The sequence below is a fragment of the Hyperoodon ampullatus genome, assembly GCF_949752795.1.
Source record: "Hyperoodon ampullatus genome assembly, chromosome: 11".
NCBI classification, from domain to species: Eukaryota; Metazoa; Chordata; class Mammalia; order Artiodactyla; family Ziphiidae; genus Hyperoodon; species Hyperoodon ampullatus.
In genome coordinates this window covers 73,640,660-73,664,941 of record NC_136924.1, presented here as the reverse complement: position 1 = coordinate 73,664,941, position 24,282 = coordinate 73,640,660, and the positions used below count along the sequence as shown (strand labels likewise).

General features: G+C 35.7%; 1 protein-coding gene across 9 annotated transcripts in view; it reads right to left on the bottom strand.

The window, feature by feature from the left end:
- The window catches only part of TBC1D15 (TBC1 domain family member 15), a gene marked incomplete at its 5' end in the record, with an annotated part of 69,632 nt that overhangs the window by 30,492 nt on the left and 14,858 nt on the right, over positions 1 to 24,282 (bottom strand). For 7 of the 9 annotated variants that reach the window (XM_079715552.1, XM_079715544.1, XM_079715545.1 and 4 more), the window contains 4 exons: positions 6,950 to 7,160; positions 11,937 to 12,075; positions 16,364 to 16,438; positions 16,903 to 17,001. In XM_079715552.1, coding sequence (XP_079571678.1) covers positions 6,950 to 7,160; positions 11,937 to 12,075; positions 16,364 to 16,438; positions 16,903 to 17,001 — 524 coding nt within the window. The remainder of the gene's footprint in view (positions 1 to 6,949; positions 7,161 to 11,936; positions 12,076 to 16,363; positions 16,439 to 16,902; positions 17,002 to 24,282) is intronic. The other 2 variants (XM_079715547.1, XM_079715551.1) reach the window with 2 other exon arrangements.

Below are 24,282 nucleotides of genomic sequence, written 5' to 3'. Positions count from 1 at the left end.
TATCTTGAGTTCCAAAACTACATGAAACATTAAATATTAAATTAACAAATATAAAAGGGATGAAGTATATTTTTATTCTCGGTAAAGCCAAGAGGACTAAATTACAATGAACCCAAACTTTTGTTTAGAATTATAGTAGAAAATTCTTACAAATATATCTTCCATTATAAGAATATATCTTCTCTTATAAAGAAAGTTGAAACACACTTTAGGATTCATCAGTATATATAATATGTACACTACAGGAAAATGTCCTATTTTGAAATGGTTTCCAACTTCACTCCACAGCTTGGTAGTACTGCAATATAAGATGTTAAAAATACAAGATACAATGTCTTAATTATTTGTTAAAGACCATTAATTATGTTAACCATTATTATAAACACACATGGTTGTAATGTACAGTTCAGGTACAGTATATTTTTAGTTCTTGCTTATTGAGCTCCAGATATGTTTTTTTCCACACTTCCTAATAACTACAGAATAAACAAAATGCTTTCCAAATAGACATCTAATTTGAAGTAATCAAATGAATTATCCAGTCTTTTTTCTGTTCAAAAAGTTTTATAATTTAGTAAGTCAGCTGTAATAAATCCACAACTTTTGTGTTTAAAAACAAAAATTAAATGCATTATTTTGCTGCTATCTACTTCTAGTTTATTATAAATGTTTGAGATAAGAACTTTAATAACAGTTATCTCTTCTCAATTCTAACATAACAGGATGCAACAGCAATGCTGGGGGGATATGAAATCCAAAACAGGATCTTATTCTTACTTAGAAACAGCACTCGATCATCGAAGACAACAGTAGCTGAATAAGCCCCTTAGCTTCTTAAAAGAGCTAAGGTTGAGTCATTTGAAGTAGGAAGAAAATAACTTTTTAAACGTTCAATTTTCATTAATCACCATTTTTCTGAACATCTTCTGGGGGTCATGCTTAACATGAAGACCTATAGGTTCTCACAAGGCATTTCTTAATGATAGGTCAACTTGTAAACATAGCACCAGAAAAAGAAAAGTAACTAGTATAGAAACATATTTTTTTCCTAACACAGTGCTTGCTGCTGGTGCTATGGTTATTATTTTTTGTTTCTAAAAATAGATTAAGTCAAATTTTTTCTTTAAACTACAAATTAAAAAATGATCATGAAAGTCAAAACACTGGCTATGCATGCTGAAGGGGAACACATATGCAACCTTCAGTTATCTGTGCCCAGCCAAATATTATGGCTTCAGATCTAAGACTATGGTCACAAAGCTGGAGATGGGAAGAAGAAATGACTGCTCAACCAACAAAGAACCACAGATACTTTTTTAAAAAGGAAGGATTTCTTTTTTTTATATCTAATGCTCTGTGATGAGGGGCTAGGGGAAGTCACATTAGACTTGGTTGACACTGAAGAAATCAACAAAACATTTTTTAAAGTATATCAGTAAGAGGACAGGTAATAATGTTGCTCACCAAAAGGAGGGCTGGCATTCCAGAATATTGTTACATTTCCACCTGCCAGGTTACCACACTGATTTAATCTGGGAAGATTAAATATTATATTTATATATTCTGGGGATATTACGGATTCTGGGAAGTTGATCACTCATGACAACATTATTCAAGGCTTTCAAAAACTCACTGCAGCAGTAAGATAGAACTTTTAATGATGCTAACATCAGCAATTCTATTAGATCCTACTAAAGTGCTTAAAGAAAACCATTGTCTAATATCACAACTACAGACACATAACTACTAAAAATTCAGAAGTACTTTGGAGTGAGCCTCTTCTAAAAGCTTCAGAATTCAGAAATTATAACAGTTGAAGAATTTTTGTGCACTGAGATGTAATAGTAACTATTTTATATTGCTACCGAGAAGACCAATATGGAAAGCTAAATAAATAAATAAAAATATCATTGCAAAAGATATAAAGCCAAAAAGGTTAATAAAAAATAAAAAGTACAGAATATTTACAACAAAACTATATAGTTTATTCCCATCCATATAACTTATACATATATATATGTGTGTATGTGTATGTATATATGTATGTGTGTGTGGATATATGTATCTCACAAAGGGAATAAATGAGGGTCTAGGACCTAATCTCATAAATGACTAGTGCTATAAAATGATACAACCAACTTGGCTTTTTAAGGAAATATTTTACTGCTTGGATATTTATGTATTAGTTTTAAAATGGCCCAATATATAAAATAATTTTAACAGAACCAATAACTTTCATTCATATCCTAGCAATCAACTTGGTTCCAGAAATGTAACAAAAATGTATCTGTGGCTCATTCTTTTACCCAACTGAATACCATGTTCTAAATGGTGATAAGTCAAAGAACACTAAAGAATATCAATGAATAGGACAATTTGTTTGTCGCAGTAGATAAGAAAACCATTTGAGAAATAATAAGCCTCAAGAAGCTGGTCTATTTTGCACTGACTAACCCAGTTAATGAGACTGAAAGAAGGAACTGTGCATAGTTACCCAACCTTTACCTCGATCTTTCAAGGCTGCACATCCCTAGCAAATCTGCAATTTCTGTTCGTCTGTATGGTAAAACCCTTAATTCGTTACAGGGAGTGTTAGGAAGACATCATGGCCACAGATGCAAGCCACATTCTTCAATTTAGGTTAATCAGAGAAAAAAAGATAATGTGGTCTGAATCTCCCTCTATTGATGTTTTGAACTCAGAAAACACAAGAAGGATGACCCAGGAACAGAGTGGCTGAGATCCCAGCGAAGCTGCTGACGCCAAGGTTTTCCTGGTCTACCCTTCTTCTTCTGTTCTCCACAACTATCTGCGACCACAGGAACATGACTCTGGAAGTACCATTTTGCTTAGGATAACTGCTCCAGAGACAGGAAATGATACCTAATAAAGTAAAAAATGGGGGATATTTGGGACTTTTCATTTCTTTGGACTTAGTTGTGAATTCCATTTATTTAGATCATAAGTAATGAACATAAAAAACAAGAACCTTTAACATCTCCCTAAGAATCTGATAATGGAAGATGGTTTATACAAATATGGGATTTATTTTTATACTGGTGACTGTTTATCTGGAATATCTATATTCTACCACCTGGACTCAGCATATATGACACCATGTAGTTGGGCATAATTTATGATGGGAAAGAGGATGGGGGGGTGCTTATTTTCTGCCTAGTGTACAGAGGGGCCTTGGGGATAAAATATTTGATGTACTATTCTTACACATTTCAGACTATTCAGGGGGCAAAGAATAAACTGGCCCCTCAGTGTCACAGGAGAATACACAATGGAGAAATGGCTGGTACTAAGGATGAAGCTTTTAAAGCTCACTTTACACAGCTATCTCCTCCCCGCCAGAAACAGCCACATCCTTGGTTGACCATAAATGTGATTAAGCCTAGTGGGAAGAGAGGAAACAAAGTGTAGGAAGTCAGACTCCTCTGCTAAGTTCTTCTCTTTGACCACGTCATTAAAGGCTATAATTAATCACATGCTTACATTCTACCCCATTTTATCCTCTTCTTAGTTAATCTCATTCTCTCTCAGAGCTTCAATTACTACTAACACACATACACACACAAACCTACATATTATCCTATTATATGCTCTCATGGTGCTATATCCCTGATTCATAGCACTTATTACAGCTGAAAACTTATGATTATTTGTATAAGTGATCTTTTTCTTTTCTGCAATAGTACAAACTCCATGAAGACAGACACCATATCTTTTTTGACTAAGTGCTCCTTTCCAGCACTTAGTATGATGTCTAGAACATAGTGGGTCCTCAAAAAAAAAATACTTGTTGAATGAAAAAGTAGAGAGAGGGGAACACCATTCCCATGGCTTCTTGTTTCCAGGTGGAAATATGCACTCCTATTAAAGGAAATCTTCACAGGGACACATCTGACTGCTGAGATCAGGAAAGAGTAAGGTGCATGCATGGCATAACCCCTTCCAGGCTCTCTTTATCTCTTGGATCTGCCTGCCAACAGAGAAGGTGGTTTCTAGTATGCTCTCATGCATGTCCTAAGTGGTCTGCCCTCACTAGGGAGACCTGTGGTTGTCCAAAAATGATAACTGGATGACTTCAACATTAATTTGGGCTGAATTATTATGATGCTACATATCTAAGCCTCACCAATACAGAAAAGGAAACATAGTTTCACTTACAACCTTCATTAAAACATCACCAACACATATTTAAGGAACATAGTCTCTTATAAGCACCTAAGTAATTGTTGAGTCTATCCTTGAACCCATCCAAGACAAAAAACTCTCTATCTCATGAGCTAATTCCTTGTAATTTCTACCCCTCGAGCTATTTCCTTCTAATTTATCTCTGGAGTCATACAAAACAAATCTAGTCTATTTCTTTTAACAATCCTTTTGAAATTATTTGTAGAACTGATAAGTACCATGCCATTTATTCATTCAACTAAGATTTACTGAACAAACGCTATGTGCCAGGCACTCTGGCTAGGAATTTAGGAGAAAGTGTAAACAAGATAGATGCAATCCCTGCCTTTATGGGCTTATATTCTAGAGGAAAACATAACAGAAGTAAACAGACAAAATGATTTTATTCTGTTAAGGGCCATGAAGGAAGCAAATAGGAATGAGAAAGCAAAAAGGAATGGGGGTGGGAACCTACATTAAATGGGAGACTAAGCATCCAGAAAAGCCCTTCTGAGGAAGTGACATTAAACTGAGACCTCAGGGATAAGAAAGGGAGAAGAATATTCTAGACAAAAGAAATACATATAGGACCCTAAGACAAGAAAGAGTTTAGGGCATTTCAGGAACTGAAAGAAAACCATGTGGCTAGAATATAGAAGAGAATGGCATGAGATGAGGTTTAAGAAATAAACAGCTAAGATAGGGCAGGCCCTCACTGACCATTTTAAGAAGCTTGGGGTTTTTTTTTTGGTTTTTTTGCGGTACGTGGGCCTCTCACTGTTGCGGCCTCTCCCGTTGCGGAGCACAGGCTCCGGACATGCAGGCTCAGCAGCCATGGCTCACGGGCCCAGCCGCTCCACGGCATGTGGGATCTTCCCGGACCGGGGCACAAACCCGTGTCCCCTGCATCGGCAGGCGGATTCTCAACCACTGTGCCACCAGGGAAGCCCAGCTTGGGTTTTATTTAATGGTTCACCACAACCCCTTCAAGTTAAATCGCCACATCCCCACATGTTTTTCATGATACCATTTTGATCCCTCTCATTACACTAGCCATCTTTTTCCATGTAGTATAGTTAGTCTAACACATCTAAAATGCAGTGTTTAAAACTAAGCCTAGTTCTCCAAAATATGATCTTATCAGTAAAGAGTAGAGAGGGACTACCACTTCATTCTAGATACTATGCTTTAATCAACAGTCTCAGAATAAATGAGCTCTTCTGTAAGAGTTACATCACAACACTGATTGATACTGAGCTTGCTATGATGCTAAGACCCCCAAGTCTTTAACAGCTGCTATTCAACAGCCAAGCCTTATGCCCCAGTCATGAGAAATGCTCTTACTGAAATCTACTTAACCCCGTAGGTGGTAGCCTATTCACAGCTTCTCACTTCAAGATCCAAGACCCACATACTACCAACCAGATCTGACTTTATGATTACAGGTAATAATCAGCATGCCTAGTGCCAGCCAGAGGTGGTCAACATGGTAAGGGAAGAGAATTTCATGCCGAAAAACAGAGTCAATATCTTTCAACCTTTGCATTACTCCTAGCTTTATATAATCTACATTTAGGTATGACATTACTCTATTAAAGTGAGGACATTATTAATGAAGTTAACAATCATCCCTACGATTCCCCAAACTAAAAATCTCAACTTCTCCCTTCTTTTCTCCTCCACATATCCAATCAATCACAAACTCTAACACTAAATATTCCTCTAACACTTCTTTCTTGTCACTCCCCTAGTTCATACTACTACAAGCTCATCTAGATGACTGGAACAACCTGCTAACATGATTTACAAGATCCTTCATGCTCTGGCCTTTACTCAGCTCTTTGGCTTCATCTTTAAATCTTGTACCCTCCCTTCCCCCACTATGCAGACCCGTGATACTGAACTACTCTGTTCTGTGATTACATCATGTTTTATATACCTCCCTCTATCTAAAACATCTCTCCGTCTAAATATCTCCTTCCCTTTCATGCTAACGTTCACACATTTGTCAAGTCTCAACCTAGATGTTACCTCCTCCAGAAAGTCTTCCCTGACCCCTACCCAACCCCCAGTCTGAATGAAGTACCTTCCTCCCTTCCTTGTACTGCCTCCACCTTATTTCTTGAGTTTATTGCTATTTACTGGCCAGCATCCTTCACAAGACCATAAACTCTCAGATATCCAAGAACATGCCTGTTTTGTTCACTACTAAATATCAAACAACCAGCACAGTGCTCAGAACTTAATAGATACCACAACTGTATTTGTTGAGAGTGAAAGCGAGAAAGAGTATGTGTGTACAAATGCACATGGGTAAATAAATGGAAGACACAAGATTTCTGGAAAGTGAGAAAGCCCTAACTTCCACACTTACAATAATTTTATTTAGATTTCCCTGACTTAAATTTGTAACATTACAAATGAAACTCTATGTTTAACAGAAACTACATAATAAAAGATAAAATTGGTAAATATATAATCCATAAATTATTGATGTATCATCATTCATTTGAATGTGTATTAAAATACTGAACCATTCTTTTCTTCAAAACAGTAATAAGGTGATAAGTTGCAGTTCCAAATTACTAAAATGGCAAAATTTTATTCAGTCACTCATCAAAAGTAGTCAATATTCCAGAATAAACAAAGCTGCTTGAGCCCTAATATGCACATAGGTCACTGATACCCAATGACAAGTAAAAATAGTTTGCCTTGGGACCAACACAACAATCCGGTTTCGATAAGTAGGAAATAATTTGATACTTACTCACACAATACCACATATTTTTCAAGAGAGTCAATCAGTAGTTTGCTATCTCCTTGATGAAAGTGCAGAGCAGGGAGAACGACGTCATCCTTTAGACAGAATACCAAATACGACCAGCCCATACCCTCTTTGTTTTGCTTGATTGATTTCAGGTCTGTCAAACTGAACAGGAATGACCATTTGCTTTTCCCATTTCTATGACTTGGAGCATCTTTAAAAACAAGAAAGTGGGGCAAAATATTTTTGTTCACCTTTTTAAAAGGTACTGACAGCACTCTTCATGACTGCCTAACAGATATTTGTTGAACCTAGGGAACAACTACAGCACTGATATTACTATGGCTTCCACCTGTATTAGAAATGGCAACATACATTTTCTTAAAAGAATAGTTTTTAAAATAATTATCTTACTGAATACAAATTGAAAAAAATACTACCCTTATTTAAAATATCAGCTTTGCCCCAAAATGATCATGGCTTTGGAAGCAAGCAGGCCAGACTCAAACTGCAGCACCACCATTTTACTGACTGAATGATTTGGGGCAAATAATTAAATCTCTCTGAGCCTCAGTTTCTTCATCTGTAAAATGGAGATAATTATACTTACCTCCCAATGTTATTCTAAGCATTAAAAGAGATAATACTTGTCAACTAATGAGTACAGTGCCAAGTATATAGTAAATATTCAATAAATATTCATCTTTTCCACTTCCCTCAAATACAAATGGCATGATGCATTTGGAGAGTCATTTAAAAAAAAAAAAAAAAAACAAAAAAAAACAAAACCAACCTTTATTCCTCACTTCCCTTTGGAATTATTTTTACTAGATTACATTGAGTGAAGGTAAAGGTATACCAGTATAAAAAGTAAGGGGAGAACGGGGGGGTGCGTGGGATGAACTGGGAGATTGGGATTGACATATATGCACTATTAATACCATGTATAAAATAGATAACTAATGAGAACTCAGGGAACTCTACTCAGTGCTCTGTGGTGACCTAAATGGGAAAGAAATCCAAAAAAAAAGGGGACATATGTATATGTATAGCCAATTCACTTTGCTGTACAGTAGAAACTAACACAACACTGTAAAGCAACTATACTCCAATAAAAACTAATTTTAAAAAAGTAACATTAGAGTGAGTACACAGACATTTGCAAAAACCCAAAGAACACTGGGGAATTGAGGATGAAAAGGTAACTAAGTTGTGAATGCTTCAAAGAGAATGAATACGTTCAATCTTCCTGCTAAATCAACCTTCTACTAAATTAAGACCTCAGTTCAAACCAAACTATAGCTATGTAAAATAAAGCATTTCCTAGTGTGTGTGGGCTGTTTACAGAAGCTTAAAATCCTAGGTTTGTGAATAATGTTGCAATTGATAACAAGCAATGTAAAGATTATCTATTTAAATAAAAATTTAAAGAACAAGGGAAAAAAGTTATCTAATACTTATATTTAATTTCTAATCTAAAAATGTTATTTTACTTGAACATATTAACGCAGACTTAAGCATGTCATGTCTCTGAAATTCTAAAAGACCTTTTCTCTAATGTTGTTTCCTAAGAAGTGTCATACTATCCTGTTATTGAAAATCTTTATTAATTCCGTCCCAACACTATCAATTCCACAAAGATAAACTGCATAGATAATATCTGCTTATAGAACTTACTCAAAGGGTAGATCAGTCAGTACTGACCTGCATGTATGTCACCTTCCTATTTAGCCAGAACACTACAGCTCCATCACCTCCAACAAAATCTCCTAAACTGACACAGAAACCTACAGTTTACAGAAACCTCTAACTGCAAGGAATGCAGACACCATTACTCTTTCATGGACACTAACAAGTCATCATTTGAAACAAAGTCCAGAAAGGCTAAGTAACTTATCTATGCAGTGCCCTGCCTACTTCCACACCGATTCAGATGGTGAACTCATATCTAAGGCTGGTACCAGATTAAGTACCACGTGCTCACTTTACAACACATCATGTTTCACTGCAATTTACATTATAGAGCTCATAACACCATTACAAACTAATATCAAAGTGAGAACAACTCTAGAATTCCAACATTTTATGAATCACTTAAGTGTGAATGCACCTGGACTACCTAGAAAGGATACATACTACTAGATTATCTGCAAAGACCAAAAATATTTTCACAGCAAAACAGCAATGAAAAACCAGATACAATTTTTTTATCTTAAATTCCACAAAAAGTATTTAATCAAAGTAATGCAAGAAATTCATATGAAGAATATTAAATAATATATGCAGGCATATCAGAAGTTTGTGCATATTCAAATGTAAAAAATTTACACAGATTTTTCCCTTGTTAATGGAAGAGACACATTACATATTAAATACAAAGGAAAATTCCTCACACATTTCCTACTTAAAGCTCTGATAAACAATGACACAAACATTACAAGTCAATCCCAAAAGTCCCTTTTCTAGAGTATAAGTTTCATGAGAACAAGAACTTAATTCTGTTCACAGCTATATCCCCAGTGCCTAGAAGAGTGACTAGCACATAGTAGGTAGTCAAAGATGTGTTAAATAAATGAATAATCTACTAACCAAGTCAACAGAAAAGTAATCTGCAATTTGGTCTACCAATAATAGCTAACCAGAACTAGAAATTGTTACAAAGGAAAACTAACAGAATCCAACAGTTAACTCAAAATTTCCTTCTTTCTCCTTAAAGAAAGGTAAATAAAGCTAATTAGTTCTGATGAACTTACTGTGTTACCCAATATATGTAAAAAATAACTCCAACTGACGTGGGAAAAATGGCCACAACAGCAAAAAAGTAAAAACAAAAAAAGTAAACAAAACAATTCAGTAAGTCTACATGTGTCTTGAACAGAATTAACAGCAAGGACATGACATTTTATCTGAATGGGTTTACAGAACATCACGGCAGTCTGCTGTTCCGGGAAGATATATTTTCAAAACATCTGATCTAATATATAAAAAAAAACTTAGCAGTATATTTAAGAAATATAAAGTTTAAAAAGTCTTCAATAGTCAATTTTTTAAAGGTTTGTCCCCATTTTGCTCTGTGAATCACAAAAAAGGTAAAAAGTTTAAAAATGTGAAGTTTATAATAATAAATAAAAATTTTATTTGAAAAAATGCTTTTCAAAAATGTAAAAAGTTATGGCAGAAATTTAAATTCTTAAACATCAAGCTTAGAAAATGTCTTCTTTAAGGAGTTTTGATGAAATATGATTGGATGAGGTAGACAGTCTAGGATAAGATGGGATGGAATGGGATGAGATGAAACAGAGTAAATGTACTTCATTAACTCCTTGTTGTGTTAAACATGTGCATGTGTATGCACACTGGGCCATACTGTACAATGTGTTTCTTACTGCTATCATAAAATTTTTTAAACAGTGGAGAAAAGAAAGAAAAAGAAATGTGTCCTTAACTTTTAATAATTACTAAATAAAGGCTCTTTACAAGGCATAATGCAATGCCAAGATACATAAGCAGTATTTAGATCTGTGGGTTTTTTGCTAAGCTACGCAGCTACACAGAGGTTCTCAACTCTGTACACTAAAATAACCAGGAGAGCTTTTGAAAAATACAGAAAAATAGGGATGCCCAGGCTCCATTTCCAGAGTATGATTTAATTTGCTGGATGAAACCCAGGCACTGGTACTTTTTTCAAAAGCCTAACTTCCCCATGTGATTTCAATGTGCAGCCAGCTAAAAACCATTAATCTAAAAAGACTTTTATTGTCAGATTATGCTTTTCTCAAACATGTAATGCTTCTTTTATGAAATTTTGAAAACTCACTCCTTTTGCTCATTTCTGTAACCTTTTTCATTTTCAAGGATTTAACAATATTAGGCAAACAAAAAATAGCAATTCACATAAACCAATCCTGAAGATCCAGTCTAGAGAAGTTAAAAATCCCTCACATGCTAAATATACTAAAATCCTGTGGTTATCCTTCCTCTTAACATTTTTGCATTGTTCTGGTTAAGAACCTTCCCTAGAATGGGAATGCAAAACAGCAAAAAAAACACATATATGCATGAGCTGACTGTTATCCAAAGTCTGTGACTTACTATTTCTTAATTGCCACTGTTCCCAAGAAATGATACAGTACAAAGTATAACTACTGTATGAGAATGATTCCCCAGGCTATCCATGAAAATCAATTTTACTTAGTAACAATGCTATATAAACGTAGCAATACATATTCTAGTCAATTTAGGTTAGACTTTTTGAATCTGGTAAATGCGGATAAATCCTAAACTGAGATCAAAATCACTGAAAGATAAAATATCCTATTAGTTATAAAACACAAAGAAATCAATAGAAAAAAATTTTAACTCTATACAGTGTTTAATATTTTTTAAAGAGATCGCAAATAGGCTGGCCACATCACAGGTGGGCTAGCTAGATCATATCTGGGGTAGTACACGTGTTCTATCAGATTGCTAGGTTGGCTCTTTTTTGTTATCTACATGTAGATAGTCACCACACAGCAAACATAAATTTAATGTACATATAAAGGAGAACAGTCGCAGAACATATACAAAGGGGAGTTGCAATGAGCTGTGAAGATACCAGTAAACACTGAAATTAGAACGGCATGGTTTAGTGGTATACTTCATCTCCCTCGGTGCTTTAGGATGAAATAACATGATTTTTTTATTTTTATTCTACTGGATTAAGAAAAATGTGCATGAGAGATAGCCAAAGCAATTTTTTAAGTGCTTCTATTTTCTGCCATTAATAACTACAAAACAGAACAAATATTTTTAAAGCCTTTTTATGAGGTCACAACCAACAAAGCAACAAAAAGATGAAAAAGGAATATAAATAAAATGGGAATTATACATATTAATCAAAGCACCAACTCATCCTTCTTCTAAGAAACATTAAAGAATTTTCTGTGCACTTTTGTTTATATTACATAGTAGCAAATCAGTTTAAGATTTCAAACGATTTAATTCATACCTCCACTGGTATGTGGTTTCTTTTTAAATGAAATTGTATTAACCATGTCCCACTCTGCTTCGTAACTGTTCGGATGTTCCAATCCTCGATGAACTCTTTCTTTTGGGGCCTGGGTCCATTCCACGACTGAACTGGAGTCCTAAAATAATTATAACATATAAAATATTTAAGGACTAAGAGTAGAACTTCATTTCAATCAATAATGTCTTCTCAGCTTCTATATAAGTTAAGTTTGTAGGCTGTGGCAGATATCACTGGTGGGAAAGCCGAACACTATTTCCTATCCTTTTCTCCCTTGCTCAGCTGACCAAAAAGACAAGAAAACCTTGTCCAGATTCTCCTGCAGTTATGGTTGCCAATGAAATATAAGCATAAGTCAACAGTAGGGCCTTGGAAATGCTTTTGCTTCCCCTAATAAAAGCTTCATCCCTTTTTCTCTATTTCCTGCTTTTGATGCAGCTATGCTGCCTAAAAACATAATAGCCACCTTATGATCATAAAGACAAACACTGCAAATAGCTCCAAATCCCCAGGCTTCTGGCTTTTTGAGGAACATACCCAATGGTGGTTACTTATTTAAACCACTATTGGTTGCACATGTCTCTTAATCAAAATTAGCTAAAAGCTACAAATATCATACCTACATGTTCAGTTCTAAAGAACTTTCTATTTTAAAAGAGAATAAAACCAAAAGTCTAAAATGCTATGTTAATAATCTAAGTCAAAAAGTTTAACTTCTATTCAACAAAAGATACCACACATAAGTTAAAGATAAGCAAAACTGTGTGAAAATGTTTCCAAAACATATGGAAGATGACAGAAAAACATCCAGAATATAAAAACAACTCCTACCAATTTACTGAGAAATCAACAAACATCAAAAGAGAAAAATAAGGAAATGGTATGAACAAGCAAATCAAAGAAATATGAAGTGACAAACAAAGGAAGATGTCCAACTTCAGAAACAACCGAAGAAAAGCAAGTAAAGATGAATTTAAATTTTTCTGGCCCATTCAATTAAAAAATAAAAATATGGAAGACAGTGTGAGGAAATGCTGTATCTCACACTGTTGATGACAGTGCTAATTAGTACTGACTCAAATGTACAATTGGGTCATATTTATTAAAATTCAAAATATGCATGTGTTTCACCACAATAACTCTCTTCTCATCTGCTTTAGAGAAATACTCACATATGTATACAAAGAGGCAGATACAAGAATTTTCATCACAGAATTGTTTGTAAAAGTGAAAAGCTGAATATATCTTATCATCCATCAATGAAGGAATAAGTAAATAAACTAGAGGGTAGTCAATAAAATGCTAGGCAGAAGTTTAAAGACTGATATATCTGTTCATGTGTATATATGTTCAATATGTAATAGTAAATAAAACGAAGTTAAGAAACAATGTATGCAGTATAACAACTACATGGAACATATGTAATTAGAAACACACTAGAGAAAACCAGGGATGAATGGATGGATGGATGGATGGATAGATAGATATGATAGGAAATGTGTACTGATAAAAGTCTGGAAAGATATACATTAAACAGGGACAGATTAGGGACAGGGTTCTAGTCAAGGAGGACTTCAACTTTCTATTATTTGAATTTTTTTTTTTTTTTTTTTTTTTTTTTTTTGTGGTACGTGGGCCTCTCACTGTTGTGGTCTCTCCCATTGCAGAGCACAGGCTCCGGACGCGCAGGCTCAGTGGCCATGGCTCACGGGCCCAGCTGCTCCGCGGCATGTGGGATCTTCCCGGACCGGGGCACGAACCCGTATCCCCTGCATTGGCAGGCGGACTCTCAACCACTGCGCCACCAGGGAAGCCCTATTATTTGAATTTTTACAACAAGAATGTATTCATGTATTGATAGTGTAATTCTTTTTAAAAATGGAAAAATGAAGATTTATAGGAAAAGGAATATATTATAAACAAAAGAAATTAATAAGAAATAGAAACAGACTGAAGAATAGGGGGAAAAACTGAATGAATGAAATTATAAAGTGGAGTGTTTTTTCCTCTGAGTCCTTCCTCTGATGTCATTTCTCAGGGAGCCCTCCTCGTTTGCCCAATTTAAAAAAATGCAACCCGGGCTTCCCTGGTGGCTCAGTGGCTGAGAGTCTGCCTGCCGATGCGGGGGACACGGGTTCGTGCCCCGGTCTGGGAGGACCCCACATGCCGCAGAGCGGCTGGGCCCGTGAGCCATGGCCACTGAGCCTGTGCTCCACAACGGGAGAGGCCACAACAGTGAGAGGCCTGCGTACCGCAAAAAAAAAAAAAAAAAAAAAAAAGCAACCCTTACCACCATCACTACCAACTTTCCCATCAATAGCAGGGAAAGCAAAGCAGCATTTACAGAACCCCACCCCACACAAAGGCTTGGAACTAGTAAATCAGGTACTTCTGGAAACTAGGATAAAGGTTAAGCTGAAAACAGGACTACTAACAAGAGTCTAGAAGACTGAAGGTTTATTCATTGGAAAAGGTAAAACAGATTATCTGTGGATTGGGAGAAACCAGGGACACTGAGCAAAGAGATAATACACTGAAAACAGGAGAATTAACTGAAAGTTCATCTATGTAATAAGTTGGCAAGACTCCCAGCTCTCTTCCTCCACTCAGTTCCCAGAACAGTGGAATCCAGCTTTCCCTCTCCAGGCAGGAATCTGTAGATTCTTCTCTGACAAATGACTAGTCCACAAAAAAAGACCCAGGTTTCAATATCGGGGATTCCCCAAGGAAACAGCCTAGCCAAGTCACCCTGAGTCCCAACTATTAACAAACCTACCCATACATAGAGAGCGTATAATCAGTTTTTTGTGTTTGCTGTTAAATATGAGCACCACAATACAAAGATCACCAAATGTCAAAGGCAAGTATTTACATAAAAGATAAAGTCCAAATGAAATATGAAAAAAAAAGTCAATTAGAGGAGGTGGACTATATACAGAGATGAAAACATCTAAAAAACTATCTTTCAACTCCTCAGAAATAAGGAAGAATAGTACATCCATGAAAAACAGGATGCTATTTTTTAAAAGGGGGGAAAGGGGACACATAACAAAATGTATTAGAAATCTAAAAAACAGCAAAAATGAAAAAGGCAATAGAAGAACTGGAAGATAAAACTGAAGAAATTTCCTAGAAAATAATATACACATACACAAAGAATTAAAAAATAGTAAAGTATTAAAATATTACAGGACCAGTCCAAAGCATGTAGAGTTCCAGAAAGAAAGAAAATAGAAAATGGAGACAAAGAAGAAATCATCACTAAAATAATTCAAGAATATTTCCTAAAAACTAAAGGACACAAGTTTTCACGTTAAAAAAAAGCCTATCAAGCACCCAACACAGTGGATAAAAAAAGACCACAAGAGCACAACATTTCCAGAACATCCAGAACACTAGAAACAAAAAGGCAATTCTAAAAGCTTCTAAAGAGGAAAAAAAACATAGCAAGGATCAGGAATTAGAATGCAGCAGACTTAACATCAATAAAGGAAATTAGTCAAACCTGAGACAGTAACTTTCAAAACTACGAGGGGAAATTTATTTTCAAAGTGTAATTCTATGCCAGCCAGCTATCAATTCAGAATAAGGATAGAAAAGTCTGAAAACAGAAATGTTTTTGCTCTCATATGCCCTTTTTCTCAGGAAGCACTGAAGGTGCACCAAAACTAGGGAGTAAACCAAAATATAAGATAGCAGAGGATACAGGAAACGGGGATTAAAATATGGGAAAGAGGCAAAAAGAATCCCCAGGATAATTGCTGCACAGCAAGCCAAAAGAGCAACCAGTTCAGAAGGAACTTGTAAGAAGGCTCTGGAAGAAAAGTCTCTAAGATGATGACACTGGAAGATCATCTATGTGATTAAATATTTTGAGAAGAAATGTGGACAACTGGGCCATAGTTTCAAGGTGAATTAGAGAAAAGATAGAGCTAAATCTCTACCTTCCATAGTGAGATGTCAACACATGATACAAACGTTAAACATAAGTTAATCCAACTATTCCATTCCTGGGTTTTCAAGGAAAAATGTATCCACACAGAAACTTGAATATGAACGTTCACAGCAGCATTATTTACATAAGCCTAAAAATGAAAACAACCCAAATGTCCATCAACCGATGAATGAATAAACAAAATGTGGTACATATCCATAAATGCAATATTATTCAGAAAAAAAGGAAAGAAACAAAGTACTGACAGGTGCTATAACATGGATGAACCTTGAAAACATCATGCTAAGTGAAAGAAGCCAGTCACATGGTTGCACAACTCTGTAAATATACTAAAAACACTGAATTATATACTTTAGAAGAGTGAATTTTACGGTATATGAATTATATCTCAGTAAAGCTTTTATTTTAAAAAAATGGCATTCCTTCAGTCATACATTTTTTTCTTAAATACCTTTCCAGCATACAGAATACTAGAAGAATCCAATGCATCATCCAATGGTCTCCAGTCCACTATTACTTCAGCATCCTAGAGAAAGAAATTATTAACCATATTTACTATTCAGCAATATCTTATATTTTTAGTCACCTATACTTAATTCCCTGAACTGAAAATGAAATTTTTAACCCCTTAAATTTATCAGCACGCTAAATATGGAATATCATATGTAAACCACTATTTGACAACAATGTATAGATTTTTAAACTCTGCCTTTCATTATAAAAAAATTATATTACTGTAACTTTTACATAAGTTTTAAAATATTCCACACCATTTTACTGGCTTATCTAAAGTATTTTACTTCTAACATCACTTCCAAGTTAAATTTACAACCACTGCTCAATTACATAATTATCTTACATGTGAAATTCAAGCCTGCTGATAATGCCCCAATTATTAATTATTAAATTATTTAAACAATTATTAAATAAAAATTATTTTTTATTTAAACATAAACAATTATTAAATAAAGTCATTTACTAGAAACATACCTTTTCTAAAACACGTAATATTCCTGAAATCAAGCTGTCTTGGTCACTGGTCTTTCCAAAAGATGAATGAATATACACCCCTTCCTGTTCATATATAATCTGGAATGGCAAAAATAAGATTAATCACACCATTTTTATTCAATACTATTTCAACGTTTTAAAAAAAATTAAGAGATGTTTTCCTATAATGCCTGAACCAAGCTTCTGGTTATTTCATATAAAAATGTATTATCTTAAAAATACTATTCAGACTTAAAAGCACTTCAAACAAAGATAAACTAGAAGTAAATTTGCTTTGTTATGCATGCAAGTTTTTTGGTTTAGTGATAATCATGATCTTGATCTTCTCCTTAAACAAAGATGTCAGGCTAATTGTTATGTGACCACATATGCAAATTCCACTTAACATATATTTTTAACAAACATTAAGCAAAGTATTGGGTTCAAACTGAAAATATCCAAAAATAAGAACAGATGAAATATAATGAAAAATTAATGATTTCTAACTATTTCATAACAGCACATAAGTTTATTTTGGTGTGCTTTTGTAGCTCACTGGCATTGAAAATAAGATGGGAATATTAAAAAGTAATGATGAGGACTTCTTGGAAAAACTAGTTTAAAACTAGTTCAAGCTCACAAACACTGAGTGCTTCTATATGTAAAAGCATGTAAGACTGTAGGTGTAAGAATATGACTAAGACATGGTCCCTGAACAATGTCCTATGGGAATACAGGGGAGACTTAAGTAAATTCCTGAGTAAACCTAAACGTTTATAAAGTTAAGCCTTATGCTCTAAAGGCATAATGTTATATATTAAGATTCTAGGGGGCTCTCCTGGCGGTCCAGTGGTTAAGACTCCACGCTGCCAACACAGGGGGCACAGGTTCAATCCCTAGTTGGGGAACTAGGATCCCACATGCTGTGCAGCGTGGTCAAGGGATTAAACAACAACAATAATAACAACAACAAATATATATATATATATATATATATATATATATATAAGGAACAAATGGGGAAGAAATATTTGTAACATATATAATAAACATTTAAAAAAAAGATTCTACTCCTGGGACCAATTTCAAACTATTAAAAAATTTTTTTCATTATGAAAATAAGTAAAAGGGAAATAAAATAGTCACTTCCAGACATTACAAACTTATGTAATTTTGACATAAGTTTGGAATACAGTGTATTTTCTATTTATGTAAACCTTTTATTAATACAATCACATCTCTATTCAGAATAGCATGGGGACCAAGAACGCAGGACAAGCAGCACAGGCCATCACTATCGCCCCCCCAGTTGACATTTGTGGAACACTTATGCACTAAGAATTCCACGTTATAGCTTAATCCTTACAATAACCCAAGACCATAGGTTCTATAACTATATCATTATAACTACATCATTAGGATGAGGAGCCCATCTGTGTGAACAAGAAAACTGAAAGAGAAGTTAAATAACTTGCCTAAGGTTGATGATACAAATGGTAAGGGATGGTGTGGAGTTTGAAACCCAGGCAGTCTGACACCAGAGAACTGTTCTCTTAGCCACTGCACTACAAAGCTCCCACATTACTTTTACTGCCTCTCCTGTTATGTTAACCACTTGTGATATAGACTTACATCATGTCAAGAAAGAGTCCTTCCAGTAATCAAGATCACCAGAGAAGTTCTGATCTCAAAAACCTAAGATGGCCTTCAATGAAATAGTTGTTAAACACAAGACTAGCATTAAGCAGAAGGCAAAGACTGGGGACAGTATGAGTTGGGGAGTGGTGAGAAACAATTCTATACTGTTTGTATAGAAATGAAAAATCAGATTTATTCACTCATGTGCACAAAGATATGCATAAGAATATTCACAACAGTATTATTTATAACATGGTGGGTGGTAGAGTAGGAAAGGAGGAAAAGGAAGGTATGAATCTAAATGACCACAAAGAGGAAAATTATAAAATATATTCTGCAATATTCATTCTATGGAGAATACTATTCAGAAGTTAAGAGGTAGATTAAACAGACAGACATACATGGAAAAACCTTCCAATTATACATAATATGATGACACTTATACTTTTAAAAGTTTCTCTATATCTGTGTAAAATCCAGAGAACAAGCTCTGGAAGGACACACTTTAATGTTAACAAAGGCTAATTCTGAAAAAGATAATGGGATGGGGAAAGGTTGAAAGAGGAACTGTAACTTTCTATGTTAATGCTGAACTTATTTGAAAATTTCGAAGTACAAATATATAGTTATATATTACTTCAGTAATTAAAAATTAATTTTAATGAGTAAAGTAAAAAGAGGGAATTCCAGAAGTATAAACTATAACCTTTCTGGACTTTCATTTATCAATGTATAAAACAGGGGCCACAAAACAGAAGTATGAAAAGGCTATGGGGAAAAAAAATCCCTTAAAATCTCAAGCTTCTTTGACAAAAGATATCCAGAAAATTCACTTTAGCATATTTTCACCTAATACTCAGCTATCAGAACAATCAAGAGCTCTATAGCTGAAAAAGGGACACTCATTTGCCAAGAAAAGCTTGGTATCATAAACAGTACAATCTAAGATTCTGTGGTACTATTAATACTAAAGAGATTCCAGAGCCTTTATGAAATAAATGAACCCTAAAGGAAATGAAACACTTCACGTAACTGAAGCACATTAAGCAGCTCTTCCTTCCCCATACATATGTTAGTGAAGTGTTGCCTTATTCTCTTTTTCATTTAAGAAAAAGTTGAGTTTCTGAAGTAATTTAGGTGGGAAAATATCTTAAAAAGTATTAAAGTACCAGGTACCTCACAAAAAGTCAAAACTGCACTCATCTCACGTTCTGTGTTCTTAACTTTTTAGCACTTTTTAAGGAACAAATTACATGCCCAAAATTTCACAATCCCAAACCCAGACTTGTACTGTCTTTAGAAAGCGGTCATGTTCAGCTTTTTGATTTGAAGAGTGTGATATTACACGCTCTTACAATATTACACACTTGAGATATTACATGCTCAATACAAATTAATTCTGCAGAAGGAATAAAATCTGTAAATTTACCTTCATGTGCTACTAAACCTTATGAAGTCTTATAAGACTTAAAGGCGCACAGGTGTACACACACACACACACACACACACACACACTAGCTGTATTAGTACATAATTCATTTCAAATATAAGATAATAATAAGTTTTAACTGAATAGCACTTTGTTTTCAAAGCACTCTGATCTCATTAAATCCTCACAGCCAAACTGAATGAGTCAGAATAGATCTCATTACCTCTACGTCCATTTTACAGAAAAATACAGAGACACAGACCTGTTCAGTGACTTTACATCAAAGGAAGGAATGGATTTCATATTTCCTGGCATCTTCACCCATTAAGTCTCAACTGTCTCAAAAACTACCAGAAAAATTCTACATGGCTTCCCTAGAGGAAAGTGGTTTCTGAAATTGCTTAGATGTACAAAATAATGCTGCTTCAAGGACTAAAAACAATTTTTTTTTTAGGCTGCACCACACAGCTTGCAGGATCTCAGTTCCCCAACCGGGGACTGAACCCAGGCCCTCAGCAGTGAGAGCGAGTCGTCCTAACCACTGGACCACCAGGGAATTCCCTAAAAACAATTTTTAAATGGCTTTAATTTATAAATCAATACAGCAGCTAACCATTTAACAATTTTGCCTTTCAACAAAAATCCTTAATTTCTCCCCCATCTGAATTCCTAAACATTCCACAGAAAAAGCTTAGTCCCTTTTATAGCATCTTGGTTTGAATAATTCATTTTAATACTATAGGGAATGATTTCACTTATTTTTTATTCATAGCATATATATGTTCATCACCACAGTCTGTGGATTCATGTATATAATAAAGTACAATTGTATCAACTACTTGAAACAGCTCAAAATATAGAAACAGAAGTCCAATTAAAAATTTGATCTCAGGGGCGTCCCTGGTGGCGCAGTGGTTGAGAATCCGCCTGCTGATGCAGGGGACACGGGTTCGTGCCCCGGTCCGGAAAGATCCCACATGCCACGGAGCGTTTAGGCCTGTGAGCCATGGCCCCTGAGCCTGCGCATCCGGAGCCTGTGCTCCGCAATGGGAGAGGCCACAACAGTGAGAGGCCCGCGTACCGCAAAAAAAAAAAAAAAAATTGATCTCAGGGAATTCCTTGGCAATCCAGTGGTTAGGACTCCACACTTTCACCGCCAGGGCCTGGGTTCAATCCTTATTCCCACAGGCCAAAAAAAAAAAAAAAAAAATTGATCTTATAACAATAGCATGAAGATAATATTTCTTCATTAAACTCTACAGTGAATTGATTACTAAGGAGTATCATTCTTCCACAGAACATTCTGCTTCTTACATTTATCAATGGTAACGATTAATACTTGAAAAGCTATCTCCAAGCTTGTTTGAAATGAAAAATTATTTTGCTACAGGGAACAATTATGATATCAGGAATTTCATCTAAGATAATACTTTCAGTAAAACAGGCTTCCAATTTCCTTACTCTGGTTTTGTTCATAATCTCTAATGCAAAATAAAAAGAAAGGTTCAAATGCTATTACTGGACATGTAATATTTCTATAATGCATTACTCTACAAAGCATTTCTACATTATCACATTTGATCCTCAAAACTCAATTAGATATGTGATATCATTCCCACTTTGTAATTGAGGGAAAAAATGCAAAGAAGTTAAGTGACTTGATCAAGGTTCTCCCATTACTTTGGGGTTCAGACCCAGGTCTGCTCTGATAAGTTTTATTTGTCCAAACAGTACATAATGTAAAAGGCCATCAACTTAAGGCTTCGCATATGTGGAACTGACAACATTGTTCCAGTATCCTATGTGCTCAGATTCCAATCTAAAGCAGTCACCAATTAGCTACATGAGTAGGTCCTCTGTGCTACAGGAAGCAAAGAAAGGGCATCAGTAATGCCTCTTTCTTTCCACTACCTAAGATTTGAGGGGAGACGAAGAGTTCATAGGCATAACAGGAAAATAATATGTAAGTCAGAAAGACAGACAAGAAAAAAATTATATTCCAAGGGGGTCAAGGGCAATAAAAACTAATGTCAGGAAGTTGGCAAATGGAAAGCTATGAGAAGAAAAAGACTGAAATGAAAGTCTGCACTACTAGAGATGTACAACTTGTTTGAGACTCCTTTTGCGAACAATCCAGATTCTGTGAGTTATCAGCACCAAACATCCCGAATAGCAAGACAATGTATAGGCAGTAAAGACTTCCCATGATTGTTACCTTAGGGATACAAAGGCACTAAGTGTAAAAATAAAACAGTCTAAACAATTCTCTAGCATATACCCAAGATATTACTAAAAGTCTATGTCAAATTCTCCAACCCTAACAACTTACTAATTTGTGATACTTTACAAGGGAACAAATTACATAGCAAAAACATATCTGGAGTATATCTCTAATGGAAACAAAAATGTGTTTTCATTTTATCTTCCTGTTCATATGGCAGAGAAAGCTCAGTATGAAAACTGTACACAACATGACATACAGCTGTTGTCAAAAATCAGGATTTGGGTGGTTTGGTGTGCTTTTTGTTTGGTTTATTTTTTTTTTTGATGATTCCTGTATGTCCAATCTTTTGAAATCAAAAAGTACTGTGTTTGATACAAAGAATTTAAATTCAAACGTGATTCAAGGAAAAATAAGATATCAAATACCATGAAAGACAAAGGTGCAACTGACTGAGAAAAACAAAACTGGAAGAAGTACCTAGTAATACTAAGTGGAGGACAGAGAAGGAGGACAAAAAAAACCCAAAACAAAACAGGATAGCAGTGTTTAAAAAAATGCTAATACTAATAAAGGAATGTAAGAAAGTAAGTACTATAAAAGTTGGGTAGTAGTTACTTAGGGGAAGAGGGGTACCTGCAAAAGTCTATTTCTTGACCACCATGGTGGTTACAAGGACGTTTGCCTTATGAGTCATTAAGTTATGTGAGTGTGATTTTCTGTATATAAGTTTTGTTTCACAACCAAAATGCCAAAAATTACTGGTGATAAACACAAAATGTGAAGTCTTAAACAGAATTTAAACCGTATCTCAAAGATAACAGAGGGATACTGTCAGATGCAAATCATGACATGAATTCAACAATGGAAGGACAGGTCTTGAGGAGAAGAAAGAGAAGAAGGATAGATCAAGTAGAAGATTTGAGGGAAAAGCACAACTATTACTAAGTGTCTCTGCCGCTCCCCCCCCAAAAAAATTGGTGGGGGGCGGGGTGGTGGCAGGGACAGGGGAAGGAATGCTATTGTTGTAGAGACTACCAATGGAACAGGGAAAAAAGAAACTTTAATATAAATTACAAACTGGTATAACCCATTCTATAAATGTGATGACTACCTTCAGCTACCCAAATATCTATTGGAATTCTCTAAATACTTAGCATTTCATAAAATTCTTGAATGTCTTGCTAACTATGTCACCTCTCAGAAGGTAAAGAAGAGAATACAGACCAACGAGAAAGAAACATTTATTAACAAAAACTCTGGAAGACGGGCTTCCCTGGTGGCGCAGTGGTTGAGAGTCCGCCTACCGATGCAGGGGACAAGGGTTCGTGCCCTGGTCCGGGAAGATCCCATATGCTGTGGAGCGGCTAGGCCCGGGAGCCATGGCCGCTGAGCCTGCGCGTCCGGAGCCTGTGCTCCGCAACGGGAGAGGCCGCAGCAGTGAGAGGCCCGCGTACCGGAAAAAAAAAAAAAAAAAAAAAAACTCTGGGGGCTTCCCTGGTGGCGCAGTGGTTGGGAGTCTGCCTGCTGATGCAGAGGACGTGGGTTCGTGCCCCGGTCCGGGAAGATCCCACATGCCGCGGAGCGGCTGGGCCCGTGAGCCATGGCCGCTGGGCCTGTGCGTCCGGAGCCTGTGCTCCGCAGCGGGAGAGGCCACAACAGTGGGAGGCCCGCGTACCACAAAAAAAAAAAAAAAAAAAAAAAAACTCTGGAAGAAAAAAAACCATCTCAAAGTCTGTAACAACAAAGGAAACAAATTTGGAATAAGGTAAAACAGTCAGCCTGATCTTGAAGGGAGGGGGAAATAAAAGATGCATACAGAAGAGATAGGTATGAATCCCACCAAAATTGGAGAGGAAAAAAACCCTGTAACAGCTTACACTTCCAGCCAAGAATCCCACCAAAAACAGAGGAAAAGGGACTTCCCTGGCGGTCCAGTGGTTAAGACTCTGTGCTTCCACTGCAGGGAACACAGGTTCGATCCCTAGTCAGGGAACTAAGATCCAGCACAGCGCAGTGGGTCCAAAGGAAAAAAAAAAAAAAAAAGAGAGCAGAAAAAAACCCTGTAACAGCTAACGCTCCCAGCCAAGAT